Source organism: Lampris incognitus, chromosome 14, assembly GCF_029633865.1.
Source record: "Lampris incognitus isolate fLamInc1 chromosome 14, fLamInc1.hap2, whole genome shotgun sequence".
Taxonomy (NCBI): domain Eukaryota; kingdom Metazoa; phylum Chordata; class Actinopteri; order Lampriformes; family Lampridae; genus Lampris; species Lampris incognitus.
This window is the reverse complement of record NC_079224.1, coordinates 31,083,297-31,102,686: the sequence shown is the minus strand read 5'-3', so window position 1 is coordinate 31,102,686 and position 19,390 is coordinate 31,083,297. Positions and strand designations below refer to the sequence as shown.

General features: G+C 40.2%; 1 protein-coding gene across 2 annotated transcripts; it reads left to right on the top strand.

The window, feature by feature from the left end:
• The first annotated feature begins 1,739 nt into the window (after positions 1–1,739).
• Positions 1,740–17,863, top strand: LOC130123465 (myosin-7). Of its 2 annotated transcripts, none has more exons than XM_056292636.1 (37): positions 1,740–1,940; positions 2,232–2,375; positions 2,641–2,797; positions 3,532–3,559; positions 3,796–3,901; positions 4,001–4,093; positions 4,166–4,229; positions 4,529–4,627; positions 4,725–4,828; positions 6,202–6,340; positions 6,448–6,566; positions 6,690–6,839; positions 6,929–7,099; positions 7,195–7,501; positions 7,635–7,699; positions 7,842–8,047; positions 8,129–8,252; positions 8,469–8,605; positions 8,824–9,079; positions 9,229–9,471; positions 9,559–9,735; positions 9,840–9,985; positions 10,134–10,224; positions 10,315–10,704; positions 10,845–10,971; positions 11,509–11,627; positions 12,250–12,446; positions 12,693–12,876; positions 13,282–13,447; positions 13,646–13,770; positions 13,845–14,153; positions 14,257–14,460; positions 14,633–14,929; positions 15,139–15,243; positions 15,498–15,593; positions 16,434–16,568; positions 17,754–17,863. In XM_056292636.1, exons 1-37 carry the CDS (start codon positions 1,740–1,742, stop codon positions 17,772–17,774), a joined length of 5,802 nt encoding a protein of 1,933 aa, XP_056148611.1. In that variant the 3' UTR covers positions 17,775–17,863. The 2 variants fall into 2 exon arrangements, with proteins under 2 accessions (XP_056148611.1, XP_056148610.1); XM_056292635.1 differs by having other exon boundaries at positions 7,617–7,699.
• The last annotated feature ends 1,527 nt before the right edge of the window (positions 17,864–19,390 follow it).

The following is a 19,390-nucleotide window of genomic DNA, read 5'->3' as shown; positions in this document are numbered from 1 at the left end:
ACAGTTATCTTTGTACTCAAAGATACAATGCCGTGTCAACAGCATGAAAACTGTGGGGCCAGCTTTCACTGACTGCTGCATGATAATGGAGAAGGCGTCTATAAGTGACCTTGGCATTGTACTGGACCACATTAATGCCCCAGGCCTTCCATTGTATCTCAACATTATTGCCTTTCAGTGAGTATAAAGCAAGTCACCTGTGGCAGACTTCTGTCTGTGTTGCTTGACACTTGCCGCCTGGTTAATCTCACAGACTAATGTTCTTTATTTAGACTTGCCCAATGGGTATCCGATTCCTCTTTTTGTCACCGCAAAGTCCATCTTACGATAACTAAGGCAATATGTTACCAATGTCAGCACCGACTCCCCTTAAGCCCTCTGGGTAATTGAGACCCTTGCATGACATAGTTGTCTAAAATATGTCTCCAGAAATACATTACATCTTCCTTTGTGTTTAAATAACAATAGAAGTAGTTTACATATATAGAATTCCCTGTGCATCTCAAACAACATGCAAAGAATCTGTATCATACTTCAGATTTTTTTGGTCTGCCACTGTGCAGATGTCTATAAATAGACATTAGCTATAGATCCTCTCTATAGGTAATCTGTATTCTCAGATTATTACTATCAGTTTGTTCTTCTTCTTATTATTATTATTATTATTATCAGATTATTGTATTATACTCGGTCATTCTGCAACACATTTCAGTTTTTAAAATTTCATTTTCTAAATTTCACCAGAAACAGGCTGATGATTTAAAATTTGAGCATTAAATAATCTGATATGAAATATTTATTCAAACCATGTTAATTTGCAGGACTTGAATAACATTTGATCAGTGATTTAAGCAAACTCAGAAGTCATCAATGCAATTGTTGATTCTGAAGTCTTGTCTGCCTCATGCTAGGACCCCGATGCCTATGGAGCAATGTATTGTTTAAACAGAGGCACAATGATGAAACGGGACTCCCTCCCATTTACTATTTAAAGATGGAGTTGCGGCATCCTGCCTGCTTGAGGTTACCTATGATGAATCACTGCACCGCACGGAGCTCCTAATATGGCACAGTCCTGAGACCCCCATCGCTGATAAGACTGACCCGCTGATTTCTATATTGCTTTCCACCACTCATTAACCCCCCTCCCTTCATGTTGCAGCCTCCCCCCCTTAACCTACCACAGACACAATAACATTCCAAGCTCCTGAAATGCTCCTCCATATTTGGTAAAGGGGCTTCATTTATAAAGAGGGCACATGGTCAGTCCCACAATTGGTCATCATTCTATATCAAGGTAAGATGCTGGCATGATTGTGCAAACATAAACCATTAAATTTCATTTTTGGGCTTTGATTTTGATTGCTTGGACTACAAAACTTTTTTTAAAAATATTTTTCTTCTATTCATTTCTCAGGACCACAGCGCCTCCAGTCTTCTCAGAAGGGGTTAAGGTAAGATTATTTCAGCAGTGACAATGTTTGATTAAGCCTAATTGATATGACTGAGTTGTGTTTGTGATTTTTTTTTACCACAAGAACAGTGAAAGTATTAACATTATGAATAGATGAATAAACTCAATTATAATATTCTTATAAGATAAAACACAAAATTCTTCATGTTCTTTGAAGCAAAGTACCTAACATAATGAAGCACCGACCATCTGCCACAGTGGATTCCAAATATGTGGGCACTGGCTGAATTCTAATTAAGTTCTTTTTCTGTAGACAAGGTGAAAAATGGGTGACGCTGCCATGAAAGAGTTTGGGGCAGCAGCTCCTTACCTAAGGAAGTCAGACAAGGAGCGTCTGGAGGCCCAGACACGTCCCTTTGACATGAAGAAGGAATGCTTTGTTCCTGATACTGAGGAGGAGTATGTCAAGGCATCCATTACCAGCCGTGAGGGGGACAAAGTCACTGCTCAGACAGCCAAAGGGAAGGTTAGTAAAGGCTGCTGCCCTGGGTGCAAATGCTGTCCTCACTGGGACACCTTGTGGTAATAAAAGATACGATTCAAGTTAACAGACATCCATAGACTTAATGATGGTCTAATGACAAGAAAAGTATTACGGGCTTTGGTATTCTGTGTCATGATGCCCCTATTGTGGTATAAAATGTGAATTAGCATTTCTGACCAGTTATAAAAGGCATATGAGGAGTTAAGCTGTACTAAGCAAGCCATTAAGTAAGCTGTATTATCATTAATGTACTTATTCTATGCTTTTTTCCAGACGGTTACTGTGAAGGAGTGTGATGTCCACCCTCAGAACCCGCCGAAGTTTGATAAAATTGAAGACATGGCGATGTTCACCTTTCTTCATGAGCCCGCTGTGCTGTTTAACCTCAAAGAGCGTTATGCAGCATGGATGATCTATGTGAGTGATCATCTTCAATTTCTGTACATTTAAAAAGAAACGTTCTGAGGGAAATCAAAACCCTATTATATTCATTTGCGCTATAAAGGCAGTTTTTATATTCATGTCAACTGAAAATTAACCATACCATTAATAAGCTATTTCAAAAAAATAAAATAAAATAAAAGCTTGTGCGAATTCTTTTGTATAAGTATCTTTTTGTCTTTTCTATCTTTCTTTCTACCTTTCTCTTTATCTTTCTTCAACCCTCCTTTCTCAATAATAGACTTATTCTGGGCTGTTCTGTGTGACTGTCAACCCATACAAGTGGCTTCCAGTGTATAACCACGAAGTGGTTCTTGCCTACAGAGGAAAGAAGAGGAGTGAAGCTCCTCCTCATATCTTCTCCATCTCTGACAATGCCTATCAGTACATGTTGACAGGTACTTTGACTTTGGCTATTACAGTATGTTACAGTCTACCACTATGACTACCACTACTCTCAGCTGCTCCCGTTAGGGGTCGCCACAGCGGCTCATCCATTTCCATCTCTTCCTGTCATCTGCATGTTCCTCTGTCACACCAGCCACCTTCATGTCCTCCCTCACCCAATCCATAAACCTCTTTGGCCTTCCTCTTTTCCTCTTCCCTGGTAGCTCCATCTTCAGCATCCTTCTCCCAATATACCCAGCATCTCTCCTCCACACATGTCCAAACCATGTCAATCTTGCCTCTCTTGCTTTGTCTCCAAACCTTCCAACCTGAGCTGTCCCTCGAACATACTCATTCCTAATCATGTCCTTCTTTGTCACTCCCAACGAAAATCTTAGCATCTTCAACTCTGCCACCTCCAGCTCCACCTCCTGTCTTTTCATCAGTGCCACTGTCTTCAAACCATATAACATAGCTGGTCTCACTACCATCTTGTAAACCTTCCCTTTAACTCTTGCTGGTACTCTTCTGTCGCAAATCACCCCTGACACTCTTCTCCACCCACTCCACCCTGCCTGCACTCTCTTCTTCACCTTCACTTGCAGTATGTACCTACAGTATGTCATATAAAACAAGAATGATATGAAGTGAGGTGGGTGAATGTTAAATACCTTTCCAGTAATGATAGCATTAGCTCCTGAATATATATTATTGTGACATTGTGATCTTATTCTCTCTTTTTCAGATAGAGAAAATCAGTCAATTCTTATCACGTGAGTTTCCTTTTTATTATGCCAGAAGTTCTCTAATCTGTTGTAATTGTCCTAGTAACCAGGCACAAAGATGGTCCGATGTAGTTTACTAGAAACCCAGTGGAGAAAAGCAAGGCTTAATCATGAACATGAGGATACTGAAATGCAAGTTATTCATCAAAAACTTGGCCGGTTTTTTAGACTTACATTATCTAGCAGATGCCTTATTAATTGAATGATAAAATCTCTGTCTTCAGTGGAGAATCTGGTGCTGGGAAAACCGTCAACACCAAGAGAGTCATCCAGTATTTTGCAAGTATCGCAGCTGGAGGTGGGAAGAAGGAAGGAAGCTCTGAGAAAAAGGTAAATATGTTACATGTGTAGAAAACAGATTCTATAAAGGCAACTTATGCTGTGCCTCGTAACTTGTAATATACTGAAACTAATATTGATGTCTTTCAGGGCACCCTGGAGGATCAAATTATCCAGGCTAACCCTGCTTTGGAGGCTTTTGGAAATGCCAAGACAATTAGGAATGACAACTCCTCCAGATTTGTAAGTATTTGTCTGTCATTAAATAGCAATTACTTTTTCCTGATTTCAACATGTTTGTGTCCGCATTTTCAGGGCAAATTCATCCGAATTCACTTTGCGGCCAGTGGAAAGCTGGCCTCTGCTGATATTGAGACTTGTAAGCATTTTATTTCGTCATCTCAACTGCATTATTATAAATACTCAAGGATCATCTATCTATCTATCTATCTATCTATCTATCTATCTATCTATCTATCTATCTATCTATCTATCTATCTATCTATCTATCTATCTATCTATCTATCTATCTATCTATCTATCTATCTATCTATCTATCTATCTATCTACCAATCTACCAATCTACCAAGCCATTCCCTACCACATACTAACCAAGCCTTATACATTCTCAACACCATGTCACTCCATAATCATCACCAAACTGTCCAATCTCCACAGACCTGTTGGAGAAGTCCCGTGTCACTTTCCAGCTCAAAGCTGAGAGGGATTACCACATCTTCTACCAGATTCTGTCTCAGAGGAAACCTGAGCTGCTGGGTAAATACAACTGTACCACACCACACTAACAATATCCAGTTAAAACACTATTATTTCCATATTCCCTTTAACTTGACATTTCTGCTTTGTTTTTCAGAGATGTTACTTATCACCAACAACCCCTATGATTACGCCTTCATCTCTCAAGGAGAGACGACAGTCGCCTCCATCAATGATGCTGAAGAATTAATAGCAACAGACGTGAGTAGAAATGCACCAAACCACTATTTCATGGAAAACAGATTCACAAAATATAGGCCACTAAAATCAATCCGCAGAACAGCCATTCATCATTATTAATTTTATATCATGAAAATCGCGATGGTTAAACACATTTGAAGTCTTGTGTTAGTGTTGTTTTATTGTTTTTTATTGAATGCCATTCATGTCAGACTTGGTCACATTCATGTGAGGGTCTGCCAAGGAGGCTGCACAACCACAGACCGACAAGCAAAACGTTTTTGTTAGGTAGATTTTTTAGCCCTGTGATGGACTGGCGGCCTGTCCGGCATGTCTCCCCGCCTGCCGCCCAATGACTGCTGGGATAGGCTCCAGCATCCCGCAACCCCAATTGGAATAAGTGGCTTGGATAATGGATAATGGATGGATGGATACATAATTTACCAATTCATAGATTTTACTGAACAACTCATAATGTCAGGAGATATAAACCCCTTTACTCCATTAATTAAAACTCTTGCATGTATGAAAAAGCTAAAAATGTGAGACAGGTGATATATATTAGGTAAACTTCTCCATTATCAATAGGGAATAGCCTATTAGTATTAGAGTATCCCTAGATGAAGGCAAAATTTACCTTCAGTAGACTAACTGGATTTTTTTGATTTTGAGATACTTTATTGATCCCCGTAGGGAAATTATGCTCTGCATTTAACCCATCCTAGCTGTGTAGCTAGGAGCAGTGGGCAGCCACCGTGCAGCGCCCAGGGACCAACTCCAGTTCGTCTTGCCATGCCTCAGTCAGGGGCACAGACAGGAGTATTAACCGTAACATGCATGTCTTTTTGATGGTGGGGGAAACTAGAGCACCTGAAGAAAACCCACCGCAGAAATGGGGACAACATGCAAACTCCACATAGAGGACGACCTGGGATGACCCCCCCAAGGTTAGACAACCACGGGGTTCGAACCCAGGACCTTCTTGCTGTGAGGCACCAGCGCTAACCACTGCGCCACCGTGCCGCCCAAGATCACATGTCTTATAAGTGTCATCAAATATGGTGCCATGTGGGATCCTGGTGGCTCAGGGCATGTGTAGCCCACTCTATTCAGTTTATGTCCCCGGTTGCTGCACGGTGGCTGCCCACTGCTCCTAGCTAGACAGCTAGGATGGGTTAAACGCAGAGAGTGAATTTTATTGGATGTATGCACAAATGACAGAGTGTATTCTATTCTTCTACGTGTGCATATCACACTAAGAACCCTTGTAATATGCAACTCCCTTTTATTTCACCTGTCACTCGCCTTCGGTAACTGTTAAACAACATGAAATGATCATATTAGTATATGTTAATGATTTCCCGCTGTAATATCCCATCCAATCATACATACAGGAAGCCTTTGATGTGCTGGGCTTCACTCAAGAAGAGAAGAACGGCATTTACAAGCTGACTGGTGCCATTATGCATTACGGTAACATGAGGTTCAAGCAGAAGCAGAGAGAGGAGCAGGCCGAGGCCGATGGCACTGAAGGTGAGACATTCTCTGAGGCATATAATTAATGTGTCCTATGTAAAGATGTTAGGAGGAACCCGAAAGATACTTTGAAATTAAATCTACATTCACCCTCCCTTATTCAGATGCTGACAAAGTTGCATATCTGATGGGATTAAACTCTGCTGACCTCATCAAGGGTCTCTGTCACCCAAGAGTTAAAGTGGGAAATGAGTGGGTCACCAAGGGACAGAATGTCCAGCAGGTAAGGAGAGTAAGGAGTTGAATTTTATGCGAGGTATGTCTCCGATGACAAAACGGGGGGATATTTCAACTGTCAGCTTGAAAAAAGATTCAGAGACTTATGATGCCATGGTTTCCAATTTAGGTGTACTACGCAATCGGTGCATTGTCTAAGTCAGTGTATGAAAAGATGTTCCTGTGGATGGTGGTGAGAATTAACCAATCTCTGGACACCAAGCAGCCACGCCAGTACTTCATTGGTGTACTGGACATAGCTGGATTTGAGATTTTTGATGTGAGTATGCTGATAAGAACAATACCAAGCCATTTTGAAAAAGAGGATATGATAATGGGCAGATCTATAATAACTATCTATTCTTGCAGTTTAACACCTTTGAGCAGCTGTGCATCAATTTCACCAATGAAAAACTGCAACAGTTTTTCAACCACCACATGTTTGTGTTGGAACAAGAGGAGTACAAAAAAGAGGGGATTGAATGGACTTTCATAGACTTTGGCATGGATTTGCAGGCTTGTATAGACCTGATTGAAAAGGTGAGATATCCAAATGAGACTTAATCAACCTTTGCATGGAATAGCTGTCCAATACATTTTTTTTCATCTTCAAATCCTTTGCATTTTCTTCTTAGCCAATGGGTATCATGTCCATCCTTGAAGAGGAGTGCATGTTCCCCAAGGCCAGCGATTCCACCTTTAAAGCGAAGCTATATGACAACCATCTGGGGAAATCCAGCAACTTTCAGAAGCCCAGGATTATTAAAGGAAGACCAGAGGCCCATTTCTCCCTGGTTCACTATGCTGGTACTGTTGATTATAATATCAACAACTGGCTGGTGAAGAACAAGGACCCCCTGAATGAGACTGTTGTTACACTATACCAGAAGTCTAATCTAAAACTTTTAGGCGTCCTATTTGCAAATTACGCGGGAGCTGATGGTAAATAATTTCTTCTTGTAATGTCTGTACTTTGTGTTTATACTCATATTTTAGTCAAATTATTGACAGTTCCTCGATTGAATCATTTATGTCAGTGTCTATCAGTGCTAATGAGATCCTATTTCTTTATTAGGTGAGGGTGGAAAGGGAGGGAAGAAGAAGGGTTCTTCCTTTCAGACAGTATCTGCTTTGCACAGGGTGAGTAAAAATTCATTAATAAGTGTAACTGCTTGGTTAACGGACCAATAGATTCATTAACATGACTGCATCTTAGATATGAAAAGCAACTTAATCAGCTGTAACATGCTCACTTTAGCACAGAATATCTTTACGTTCACAGGAGAACTTGAACAAGCTGATGACCAACTTGAGGTCTACTCACCCTCACTTTGTACGCTGCATCATCCCCAACGAGTCCAAGAATCCTGGGGCCATGGAGAATCCTCTGGTGATGCACCAACTACGCTGTAACGGTGTGCTGGAGGGCATCAGGATCTGCAGAAAGGGTTTCCCCAACAGGATCCTCTATGGAGATTTCAAACAGAGGTATTATAATATGAAGTTGCATGCCAGGTGTAATTTGAAATGAAAACTGAAGGATAATTTCCTTTTTTTTTTCCCTTGCAGATACCGCATCCTGAATCCTGCTGCAATCCCAGAGGGCCAGTTCATTGACAGCAGGAAAGGGGCTGAGAAACTACTTGGTTCTCTAGATATTGATCATAATCAATATAAGTTTGGACACACAAAGGTAATTTATAAGCCTAGGAAAGAGCCCAAATACATGCAAATCTGTTTAGCAAATTCTACTTTTTACAAAAGCAAAAATATAAACAGAATACGTTAAAAGAACTATAACGACTTGATAATTATGAAGAGTCCCAACAGGTCCTTAAGTGTGAGCTCTTGTCTGTTTCTTACATGTATATTGATTAATAAACACTGGAAATCTTCATATGTCTTCAAGGTATTCTTCAAGGCTGGTCTCCTTGGGCAACTCGAGGAGATGAGAGATGACCGTCTGTCTCTCATCATCACTGGAATTCAGGCTCGATCAAGGGGTCTGCTGGCAAGAGTGGAATTCCAGAAGATTGTTGAACGAAGGTCAAAAGGAAAAACAAATACTTGAAAAAAACTGACATCATTGCAACACTTTTCTTAACAGCCCTGTTTTGGTGACCTGTTATTAGAACACCACATTTGTTGTTATTGTTGGTATTCATTTTGCAATGTTCAACTTTTATTGTGGTAGAGGTAAAGGCAATAACGTCTTCTATATATGCCATTTCAGAATTTTACGAAATGTTAATGATCTTTGACAGGGATGCATTACTGGTCATCCAGTGGAACATCCGTGCATTCATGGGAGTCAAGAATTGGCCCTGGATGAAGCTCTTCTTCAAGATCAAACCTCTGCTAAGATCTGCTGAGGCAGAGAAAGAGATGGCTAACATGAAGGAAGAATTCCTCAAGTTGAAAGAAGCATATGCAAAGTCTGAGGCTCGTAGGAAGGAACTAGAGGAGAAAATGGTCTCACTTCTCCAAGAGAAGAATGACCTGCAGCTCCATGTACAGGCTGTAAGTTCGATGGCAGTATTCTGTTGGATAGTATCTGTATAGAAACTGTGTTCAATCAATTCTATAGTATATTAACAACCACTTGTGTGCATTACATCACAGATTATAGGGTCATAACATATATTAACTTAATCATCAAATCAATACAGGAGCAAGATAATCTTGCAGATGCTGAAGAGAGATGTGAGGGGCTGATAAAGAACAAGATCCAAATGGAGGCAAAAGCCAAAGAGTTGAGTGAGCGGCTGGAGGATGAGGAGGAGATGAATGCTGAACTGACTGCTAAGAAGAGGAAGCTTGAAGATGAGTGCTCTGAGTTGAAGAAAGACATTGACGATTTAGAGTTAACCCTAGCTAAGGTGGAAAAAGAGAAGCATGCCACTGAGAATAAGGTATGAAAAATACTTAACCATATCTATGAAACATAATGAACAAGGATTAATGGGAGCATCTGTAACATAGTAATGCTGCATTTATAGGTGAAGAACCTGGTCGAGGAAATGGCTTCTCTTGATGAAATCATTGCAAAGCTGACCAAAGAGAAGAAAGCCTTACAGGAAGCTCACCAGCAAACACTGGATGACTTGCAGAGTGAGGAAGACAAAGTCAATACTCTGACTAAAGCCAAGGCTAAGCTGGAGCAGCAAGTGGATGATGTAAGTTACCAACTGCGTGTTGTTTGTGTCTCATTCAACCATTAACCTCTATGCCTTGCAGGTTATGTTTTGATGTGACTTTGTCTTGTCATGATGTTATCCAGCTTGAAGGTTCGCTGGAACAAGAGAAAAAGGTGAGAATGGACCTTGAAAGAGCAAAGAGAAAGTTGGAGGGAGACTTGAAATTGACCCAGGAGAGCCTAATGGACCTGGAAAATGACAAGCAGCAACTTGAAGAGCGTCTTAAAAAGTAAGACTTAAACACTGAGTAAACTAAGATTAAGTATCAGATGACGACCTTCATGTTTGTTTCATAATAATAACAATGAAGACATACAGTAAAGAAAGGACTGAATAGATGAATTACAGTCATTATAACTGTCACCGTTTCTTTGCAGGAAAGACTTTGAAGTCAATCAGCTCAACAATAGAATAGAGGATGAACAGGCAATTGGCATTCAACTTCAAAAAAAGCTGAAGGAGCTTCAGGTAATTCATGACTCATTCACAGCAAAGAATCAGTGAAATACTCTGATGTGATGTGATGTGATGTGATACAAATTAATTCTTTCTTTACAGGCTCGCATTGAGGAACTGGAGGAGGAACTGGAAGCAGAGCGAGCTGCCAGAGCCAAGGTGGAGAAGCAGAGAGCTGACTTGGCCAGAGAGCTGGAGGAGATCAGTGAGAGGCTGGAGGAGGCTGGTGGAGCAACCGTTGTTCAGATTGAGATGAACAAGAAGAGGGAGGCTGAGTTCCAGAAACTCCGCAGAGACCTTGAAGAGGCCACTCTGCAGCACGAAGCCACCGCTGCCACGCTCAGGAAGAAACAAGCTGACAGTGTGGCTGACCTGGGGGAGCAGATTGATAATCTGCAGAGAGTCAAACAGAAACTGGAGAAGGAGAAGAGTGAGCTCAGACTGGAACTGGATGATGTGGTCTCCAACATGGAACACATAGTGAAGACAAAGGTTGGATTCCTTTTAAATTCATCTCAATTGTGTTTTTTTTTTCCATTTAGCCACAGAATAAATATTGTTTTGGGTTGAACAATAGAACTTAAAATGTGTTTCTTTAAAGTATCAATACACTGTGATGCATTTGATTTCAGACAAATCTTGAGAAGACATGCAGGACTTTGGAAGATCAGATGAGTGAATACAAAACTAAATTTGAAGAGGCTCAGCGATGTATCAATGACTTCAATATGCAAAAAGCAAAGCTGCAAACAGAAAATGGTATACGTTTTCTTAAAGAAAATTATGACGCACACAATTTAATATCTACTATACACAAAATGTACACTTCTGTGGCATCCTATAGTTGTCGCATGGCATTTTGTATAATAAGAATGAAACAATGACGGATGACACTGTCTACCATGTGGGGAAAATATTTCATAATTGTGAAATCAAGCCTCGTAAACTGCAAACTGTAAAAATATCAACATTTCCCAGATGCAAATGGGGAAGCCAATTAACTTTATTTATATAAGCAGGACACTGACAATTTTCCTCCCACAGTGCAAAGAAATGTAGGTCAGGTGAATCGGCCATACTAAATTGCCCTAGGTATGAGTGTGTGTGTGTGGGGGGGGGGGCCCTGTGTGATGGCCTGGCAGCCTGTCCAGGGTGTCTCCCTGCCTGCTGCTCAATGACTGCTGGGATAGGCTCCAGCATCCCCGCGACCCTGAGAGCAGGATAAGCGGTTCAGATAATGGATGGATGGATGGATGGACATTGACAATTATTTATCTTTATTAACCAAAACATTAGGTGAGCTCTCAAGGCAACTAGAGGAAAAAGACTCCCTGGTGTCTCAACTTACGAGGGGAAAACTCTCCTACACTCAACAGATTGAGGACCTAAAAAGACAACTGGAGGAAGAGACAAAGGTGTGGTAAAAATCCAGCACTTTGTAAAAGTTGAGCCGCATACTGCAATTGTGACATTAATCATAAATAATGTATATTTGTATAATATACCTTGATGTTAAATTACTGGCCAAGAGAAAGAAGAAATAACAGCAAGAGATAATATTAAAATGCTTGTAGATGGGCATCTGGGTAGCGTGGGGGTCTATTCCGTTGCCTACCAACATGGGGATCGCCAGTTCGAATCCCCATGTTACTTCTGGCTTGGTCAGGTGTCCCTACAGACACAATTGGCCGTGTCTGCGGGTGGGAAGCCAGATGTGGGTATGTGTCCTGGTCGCTGCACTAGCTCCTCCTCTGGTCGGTCGGGGCGCCTGTTCAGGGGGAAGGAGAACTGGGGGAAATAGCGTGATCCTCCCACGTGCTACGTCCCCCTGGCGGAACTCCTCACTGTCAGGTGAAAAGAAGCGGCTGGCGACTCAACATATATCGGTGGACGCATGTGGTAGTCTGCAGCCCTTCCCGGATCGGTGGAGGGGGTGGGGTAGCGACCAGGATGGCTCGTAAGAGTGGGGTGGTTGGACAGGTACAATTGGGGCCCCCCCCAAAAAAGCTTGTAGATTCAAATATGCTTTCATTTCAGGCCAAGAATGCGCTAGCACATGCAGTGCAGTCTGCCCGCCATGACTCTGACCTGCTGAGAGAGCAATATGAGGAGGAGCAGGAGGCTAAGGCTGAACTGCAGCGTGGCATGTCAAAGGCTAACTCTGAGGTGGCTCAGTGGAGAACCAAGTATGAAACGGATGCCATCCAGAGAACCGAGGAGCTGGAGGAGGCTAAGTAAGACATCTTGAGATTCAAGATATCTAATCTCTCATTTCCAGAAAGGCATACTTCATTTTGTCTAGCAGATCAGCTTTTTGTTTGTGTTATGTTCCTTTTAAAATGTAAGACGAACAAAAAGTTTGTCTGTTAGATGACTGAGCGGCTTTGATGGTAGTAGAATCTATCACTGTATTCATTCGGTATATTCATACAGGGTGAAACAACAGAACTTTTAAATTATCCGACTTTCATTTTCTCAAGGAAAAAGCTGGCTCAGCGTCTGCAGGAAGCTGAGGAGGCTGTTGAGGCAGTGAATGCTAAATGTTCCTCTCTGGAGAAGACTAAACACAGACTACAGAATGAGATTGAAGATCTCATGGTGGATGTGGAAAGATCTAATGCTGCTGCTGCTGTCCTGGACAAGAAGCAAAGAAACTTTGACAAGGCAAAGAATAATATTTTAGTACTTATAGGACCTAGTATACTATGAATAATATTGAAAAGAAGGTTTTATATCTCTTCGCTATAGTCTCAATAAGTTCTTCAACTTAATTTGACACTAAATGGGCAATTTGAGATTTTTTATTGGTGTGTATTTGAATGGACATACCAGCGAATTAGTCTTCCAACTGGTATAGCTTTTTATTCCTTTTAAAATGTTTTCCAGAAAGAAAACAGGATATATGTTAGGTGCTGTACCCTAGAATACAGTTTAACCTATGTATAAGGATATATTGATTCCCATAGTCAGGTTTACTTGCCAAACCTCAGTGCATACTCTCAGCATTCAGTTTCAATTGAAATAAATACACGGATGAAACTAATAACTTTTTTTAACTATTCACTGCAGGTCTTGTCTGAGTGGAAACAGAAGTATGAGGAATCACAGTGTGAGCTGGAAAGCTCCCAGAAAGAGGCCAGGTCTCTGAGCACTGAACTCTTCAAATTGAAGAACTCCTATGAAGAATCTCTGGACCATTTGGAGACGATGAAAAGGGAGAACAAGAATCTACAAGGTTAGCTATAAATATTTGTTTGATATAATTGTTTGTTTCTTAGATTACATATAGCTATAAATATTTGTTTCTTAGATTACCATCCACAGATAATGTTGGTGGCAAAGCAATATATGATATGATTCATATATAATAAGATAATATAATAAAATAATAATATAATATATAGTATATAATATGATTCATGTCATTCCACAGAGGAGATATCTGACCTTACTGAGCAACTTGGTGAGAGCGGAAAGAACATCCATGAACTGGAGAAACTAAGGAAACAATTGGAACAAGAAAAGAGCGAGATCCAATCAGCTCTTGAGGAAGCTGAGGTACAACCCCTCTTTGATTAATCCTATGTTTAAATAAACATATATAAGATACTGAACTCTCCTTTGTTTACCAGGCTTCACTGGAGCATGAAGAGGGAAAAATTCTGAGAGCCCAGCTTGAGTTCAATCAAGTTAAAGCTGATATTGAACGCAAACTAGCTGAGAAGGATGAGGAGATGGAACAGTGCAAGAGGAACTTGCAAAGGAACGTCGACACCCTCCAGAGCTCTCTTGAAGCTGAGTGTCGCAGCAGGAATGAGGCCCTCCGCTTGAAAAAGAAGATGGAAGGAGATCTCAATGAGATGGAGATTCAGCTAAGCCAAGCCAACAGGCAGGCAGCTGAGGCCCAGAAACAGCTTAAGACTATTCATGCTCATCTTAAGGTAAATTGGAAAAACATACAAAAAAAAAAAGATTCACTTTACGTAAGTGTGTCTAATTAGAAATAATTGTAATGAAAAATGTGGTTGATGTCCTTCCATTAAGGATTCCCAAATCCAACTGGATGAGTCCCTACGAGCCAATGATGATCTTAAGGAGAACATTGCGATCGTTGAGAGACGCAACAACTTACTTCAAGCAGAACTGGAGGAGTTGAGGTCTGCTCTCGAGCAAACTGAGAGAGGCCGAAAGCTTGCTGAGCAAGAGTTGTTGGATGTCAGTGAGAGGGTGCAACTACTGCACTCACAGGTAATACACAGTTATACTCACTTAGTACACTCATGGGTATTACACAGTCATTATACAAACATTTATTGCACATAGACAGTCAAAGGTGACTGACTTTGAATGACTCGTTCCATTTCTGGCTTCGAAATACTTCCAACATAACATTTCTCCTATTATGTGTCAAAAATTTCAGAATACCAGCCTGATAAACCAGAAGAAGAAGCTGGAGGGTGATGCATCCCAGCTTCAGTCAGAGGTGGAGGAGGCAGTGCAGGAGTGCAGGAACGCTGAAGAAAAGGCCAAGAAAGCCATTACTGATGCTGCCATGATGGCAGAGGAGCTGAAGAAAGAGCAGGACACTAGCGCTCACCTGGAGCGTATGAAGAAGAACATGGAGCAGACCATCAAGGACCTGCAGCACCGCCTGGATGAAGCTGAACAGATTGCCATGAAGGGAGGCAAGAAGCAAGTCCAGAAGCTCGAGGCCAGGGTGAGTGTTACATTATAGCACAGAAACATTTCCTATTTACATGTATACACATGTGGCATTACAATCAATGTATCAATTGCTATAGAATTGTATATTTAAAGCTACATAGCAAAAACTCACTCATTAATTAGCAAGCCCATAGCTTTTTTTTTTCGTTTTTCATCATTGACCGATGGTTTCTATAATAATGGATACCATGATGTTGTCAGGTCAGAGAGCTAGAGAATGAAGTGGAGTCTGAGCAGAAGAAGAGCAGCGAGGCAATCAAGGGAATCCGTAAATATGAGAGACGCATCAAGGAGCTCACATACCAGGTGATTTTCTTTGACCGCTTTTATCTTAATCGGTCAATCTATCTTTAACATAGTTGATGCTGCTTTAGTCAGATTTCTATGACTTTTATGAAACTTTTACGAAATTGTAATTTCCCAGAATTTTTCCAGGGCCTGGTAATTGTATTTTCAAATTTACAGACTTTCCCAGGTTTTTCCATGTATGAACCCTGAAATATGTAAATTATTCTCCAGACTGAATACATAATGCACCTACCCATTCTTTTTATTTTCAGACTGAGGAAGACCGTAAAAATATGGTCCGACTCCAGGATCTGGTTGATAAATTGCAGCTGAAAGTCAAAGCCTACAAGAGAGCTGCTGAGGAGGCTGTAAGTGTGGACATACAGAAGAAAAAAAGGAAAATCCATCCACTTTTACCTCTGATCTATGCCGAATATCCTGAATGTTCAAAACACTGAAAGCACTGCACTGACCTCTACTTCTACTACTACTACTTTTGGCTGCTCCCGTTAGGGGTCACCACAGCAGCTCATCCGTTTCCATCTCTTCCTGTCCTCCGCATCTTCCTGTCACGCCAGCCACCTGCATGTCCTCTCTCACCACATCCATAAACTTCCTCTTTGGTCTTCCTCTTTTCCTCTTCCCTGGCAGCTCAATATTCAGCATCCTTCTCCCAATACACCCAGCATCTCTCCTCCACACATGTCCAAGCCATCTCAATCTTGCCTCTCTTGCTTTGTCGCCAAACTGTCCAACCTGAGCTGTCCCTCTAATATATTCATTTCTAATCCTGTCCTTCTTCGTCACTCCCAACGAATATCTTAGTATTTCCAACTCTGCCACCTCCAGCTCCGCCTCGTCTTCTCGTTAGTGCCACTGTCTCCAAACCATATAACATAGCTGGTCTCACTACCATCTTGTAAACCTTTAAACACACTGCGCTAACCTCATTTGCAGAATATTTGTCTCTTCAGGCCTAAACTGTTTGTGAACATTCGACAGGTCCATTTTTAAACTCTGTATTCTTCCATCAGCATTCTTTTGCAGGAAATGGATTTGATAATAGCTTTTTCTTAAATCAGTAACCAGATTGAGGCTCACTTAACTTGCTGGTAGTCCATTTCATGGAGAGAGTAGGGCTGTCTTTGTGATTTCGACACTAAAGGTGCATATGACATTGTCAGCTGTGTCTTTGTTTGATAATGTAGGAGGAACAGGCCAACAGTAATCTCACCAAGTTCCGTAAGCTGCAGCATGAGCTGGACGAGGCTGAGGAAAGAGCTGACATTGCCGAGTCTCAGGTCAACAAGCTGCGTGCCAAGAGCCGTGATGTGGGGTCTAAGGTCAGCAGGTCTTTTTGATTGAGTCTTCTGAATTTTGTAGACAACCCTTCATGTACTGTCTCAGTGCAACTGACAATTTTTTATGTTCCTTTAATATAACTCGAACCTGATTTATTTCTTAACCAAAATTTGAATGTGTAAAATTAAAATTGTTGTTCATTTTTCAAAGATAATAGACAAAAAAAAAGAAGACCGGAGAGTTTGCATAGATCAGTTTATTCAAGAAATAATTGGGGCTAAAACTATGCATTTGGTAAATTGTATTAGGGCAATTCATAATTAAAGTTAATCTGAAATGACATTTGACACACTCAGTATTAAGCAAGCTGGTAAATCAGATTAATGTAATTTCACAAACAGGAGTGACTTGCAAGTCGGTACATAGAAAGAAATTAATGTATTCATTGGGTACATTTCCATTCTGTTTGTAGTGCATGCAAATTCCTGTAGCTAGTTCCTATCTTTTCCCTTCTTTTTATTTTTCATTTTTTTAACATGATCCAAGTCTTGCATTGTAACCTTCAGTTGGCCTTCAACACTGTGTTCTTAAACTGATTCGCAAGATGCTTTCTGTGATGAGTGCTCTGGAGTTAATATATGTGGAATCATGATTCAAATTTTAAAGCGATTTTTTAAATTATTATTATTATTGAGTTAATTAGTAGTTTTTGAAGTATATCACTCAAATTTAGATAAGCAAACTAAAACTCATTCAAATTCTATTAATTGAATTACCTAGTTTTGAAGTGGATAAAGTGAAAGCACAAAACCAAATGGAGTGTAAAGATCCAGCCATCAGTCAAGTCATACTAAAATGGTGGTAGAATCCTTGAAGCAAAATAGCTCTTCTTTTTAAAGTGTCTTTTCATTGTGATAAATTCATTGAATTCAGCAATGTATTCATAACAAGGAGATTCTGAGCTGTCCACAAGGTTGTTTCCTTTACCAAGCAAACATGTTGCAGCAAACCATTTCAAACAGTAAATCGGCCTTATCCATGCCAAACTCTGTAACTATGACCACTTCCTCCATACTGATGACATCAAAACAAGAATTTATCATGCAATTTTGAAAAAATTTGATCAGTTTTACACTTTTTTGACGAACTCATCAAAGCTCTTGACTACAGTAACCTCTTACTAATACCTCTGTCTCTTTGTATTCTCTTATCATTCTTCATCACAGAAAGGGCTAGATGAGGAGTGAAACTCACAGATGGCCATCTAAGACCTTTTGGGATCTCCAGTGGTTTAACCCCCTCTGTCTCCAAAGTGAATCTATAGAATAAATTAAATATGAAGTCAAATTAATGTGCAGAGTCCTCATTTATTCCATGCAGTCAAAAGTCTTCCACATCAAATTCCAAAACACATCAGTCACATGTGGCTTGTCAGATAATCTTTTGGAAATTGAATCAATGCACCATTTCTCACTTCAGCCACATTTTCAAAACTCAGTTTTCGATCGAAAAATTAAGAGTATGCAATTGAATATTAAATCTTTTGGAAAATTGGATTGATACACCATATTTTCAAAAGTCAGTTTTCAATTGAAAAAGTTAGAGCATGAAATTAAATAGTTAAACAAAAAGTAAAGGCTACAGGTGAATGCAATCATCAGAGTACCAAGGGCATGGGTTATTCAGAAATGCAAAAAACATACTAGTGGACCTTTGCATTCGAGTAAAACTCATTATTAGCACGATGACACTTTGACTCACTGCCACTCGATTCACTTTCTTACACCTTGACTTGTCTTGTCTGCTGGCCAACAGTACCGATGGCAGTCATTGGTAACCTGGGTCTCGACTGATCTGGTATGGAAACCTGATTTATGATCCACATATTTTGATTTGGTGAAGGTTTTATGCCGGATGCCCTTCCTGATGCAACCTTCCCCATTTATTCAGGTTTGGGACCGGCACTAAGAACGCATTGGTTTGTGCACCCTAAGTGGCTGGGTTTTGTCTTGAAGGATACTAAGGGAGAGAAATGATTACTCATATTAGCGAGTCAGTCCTGACACCATGTGGTGACACATCTAAACGACACTCGGCAAACTCACTACGTTCCAATGTGGCTGCATTTATTATAAGCACACATTGAGGATACTGATTTTACTTGTTAAAAACACAGCTGAGATCTAAAATGTTCATGGATGTATATACAGGGGGGGGGGGAACAACTTTCTGTTGTTTGATCTATTTAGACATCGATACATCCATCAGATATTTGGCAAGAATTAAAAGTTAAAAACTCGTTTTTTTTTTTTCCTGTGTGGCCCCATTCTAAGTGAAAATCAAGAGTTAGATCATTTGAAGACATCTAATGAATTTCAAACTAACCCTTTTCATATTTGTAATGCAAAACAGTTGGGACAACTTTTTGTGAAGATTTTTGGAAATTTTAAAACTACTCTTGGGCTGTCACATTGCTGTACCTGAAGTGAAGAGGGCCATACGCCGGGCACTCCTCATCATTCTAGTTAAAGACAACTAAACATGACTGAACCTAGCTTTGGGAATATTCCATCAATGATGTTTAGGCAAAATCAGTGTAATCTAATGATAATAATGAAAATAATAACAGTAATAAACTGTATTTATATAGCTCCTTTCATACACAGAATGCATCTTAAATTGCCTTACATTAGAAAGAAGCATACAAATCACAAACAGAAAAGAATACAGTAAAAATCTGTTTAAAAGTGCTTTATTTTTTTAGACTTTGTGTCCAGACATATTGTTGATATATTTCCTGTTATTAAAATATCTTGAAAAATGTTTGACCTTTTTAGTTTTTGTTATCCTACAGAAAACACAG

Excerpts from the sequence above, each read along its gene's own strand:
- LOC130123465 (XM_056292635.1), top strand. The coding sequence starts at position 1,740 with ATGGGTGACGCTGCCATGAAAGAGTTTGGGGCAGCAGCTCCTTACCTA. Across the intron at positions 8,606-8,823 it reads CAGAAGATTGTTGAACGAAG|GGATGCATTACTGGTCATCC; the intron begins GTCAAAAGGAAA and ends GATCTTTGACAG. Across the intron at positions 15,594-16,433 it reads AGAGAGCTGCTGAGGAGGCT|GAGGAACAGGCCAACAGTAA; the intron begins GTAAGTGTGGAC and ends TTGATAATGTAG.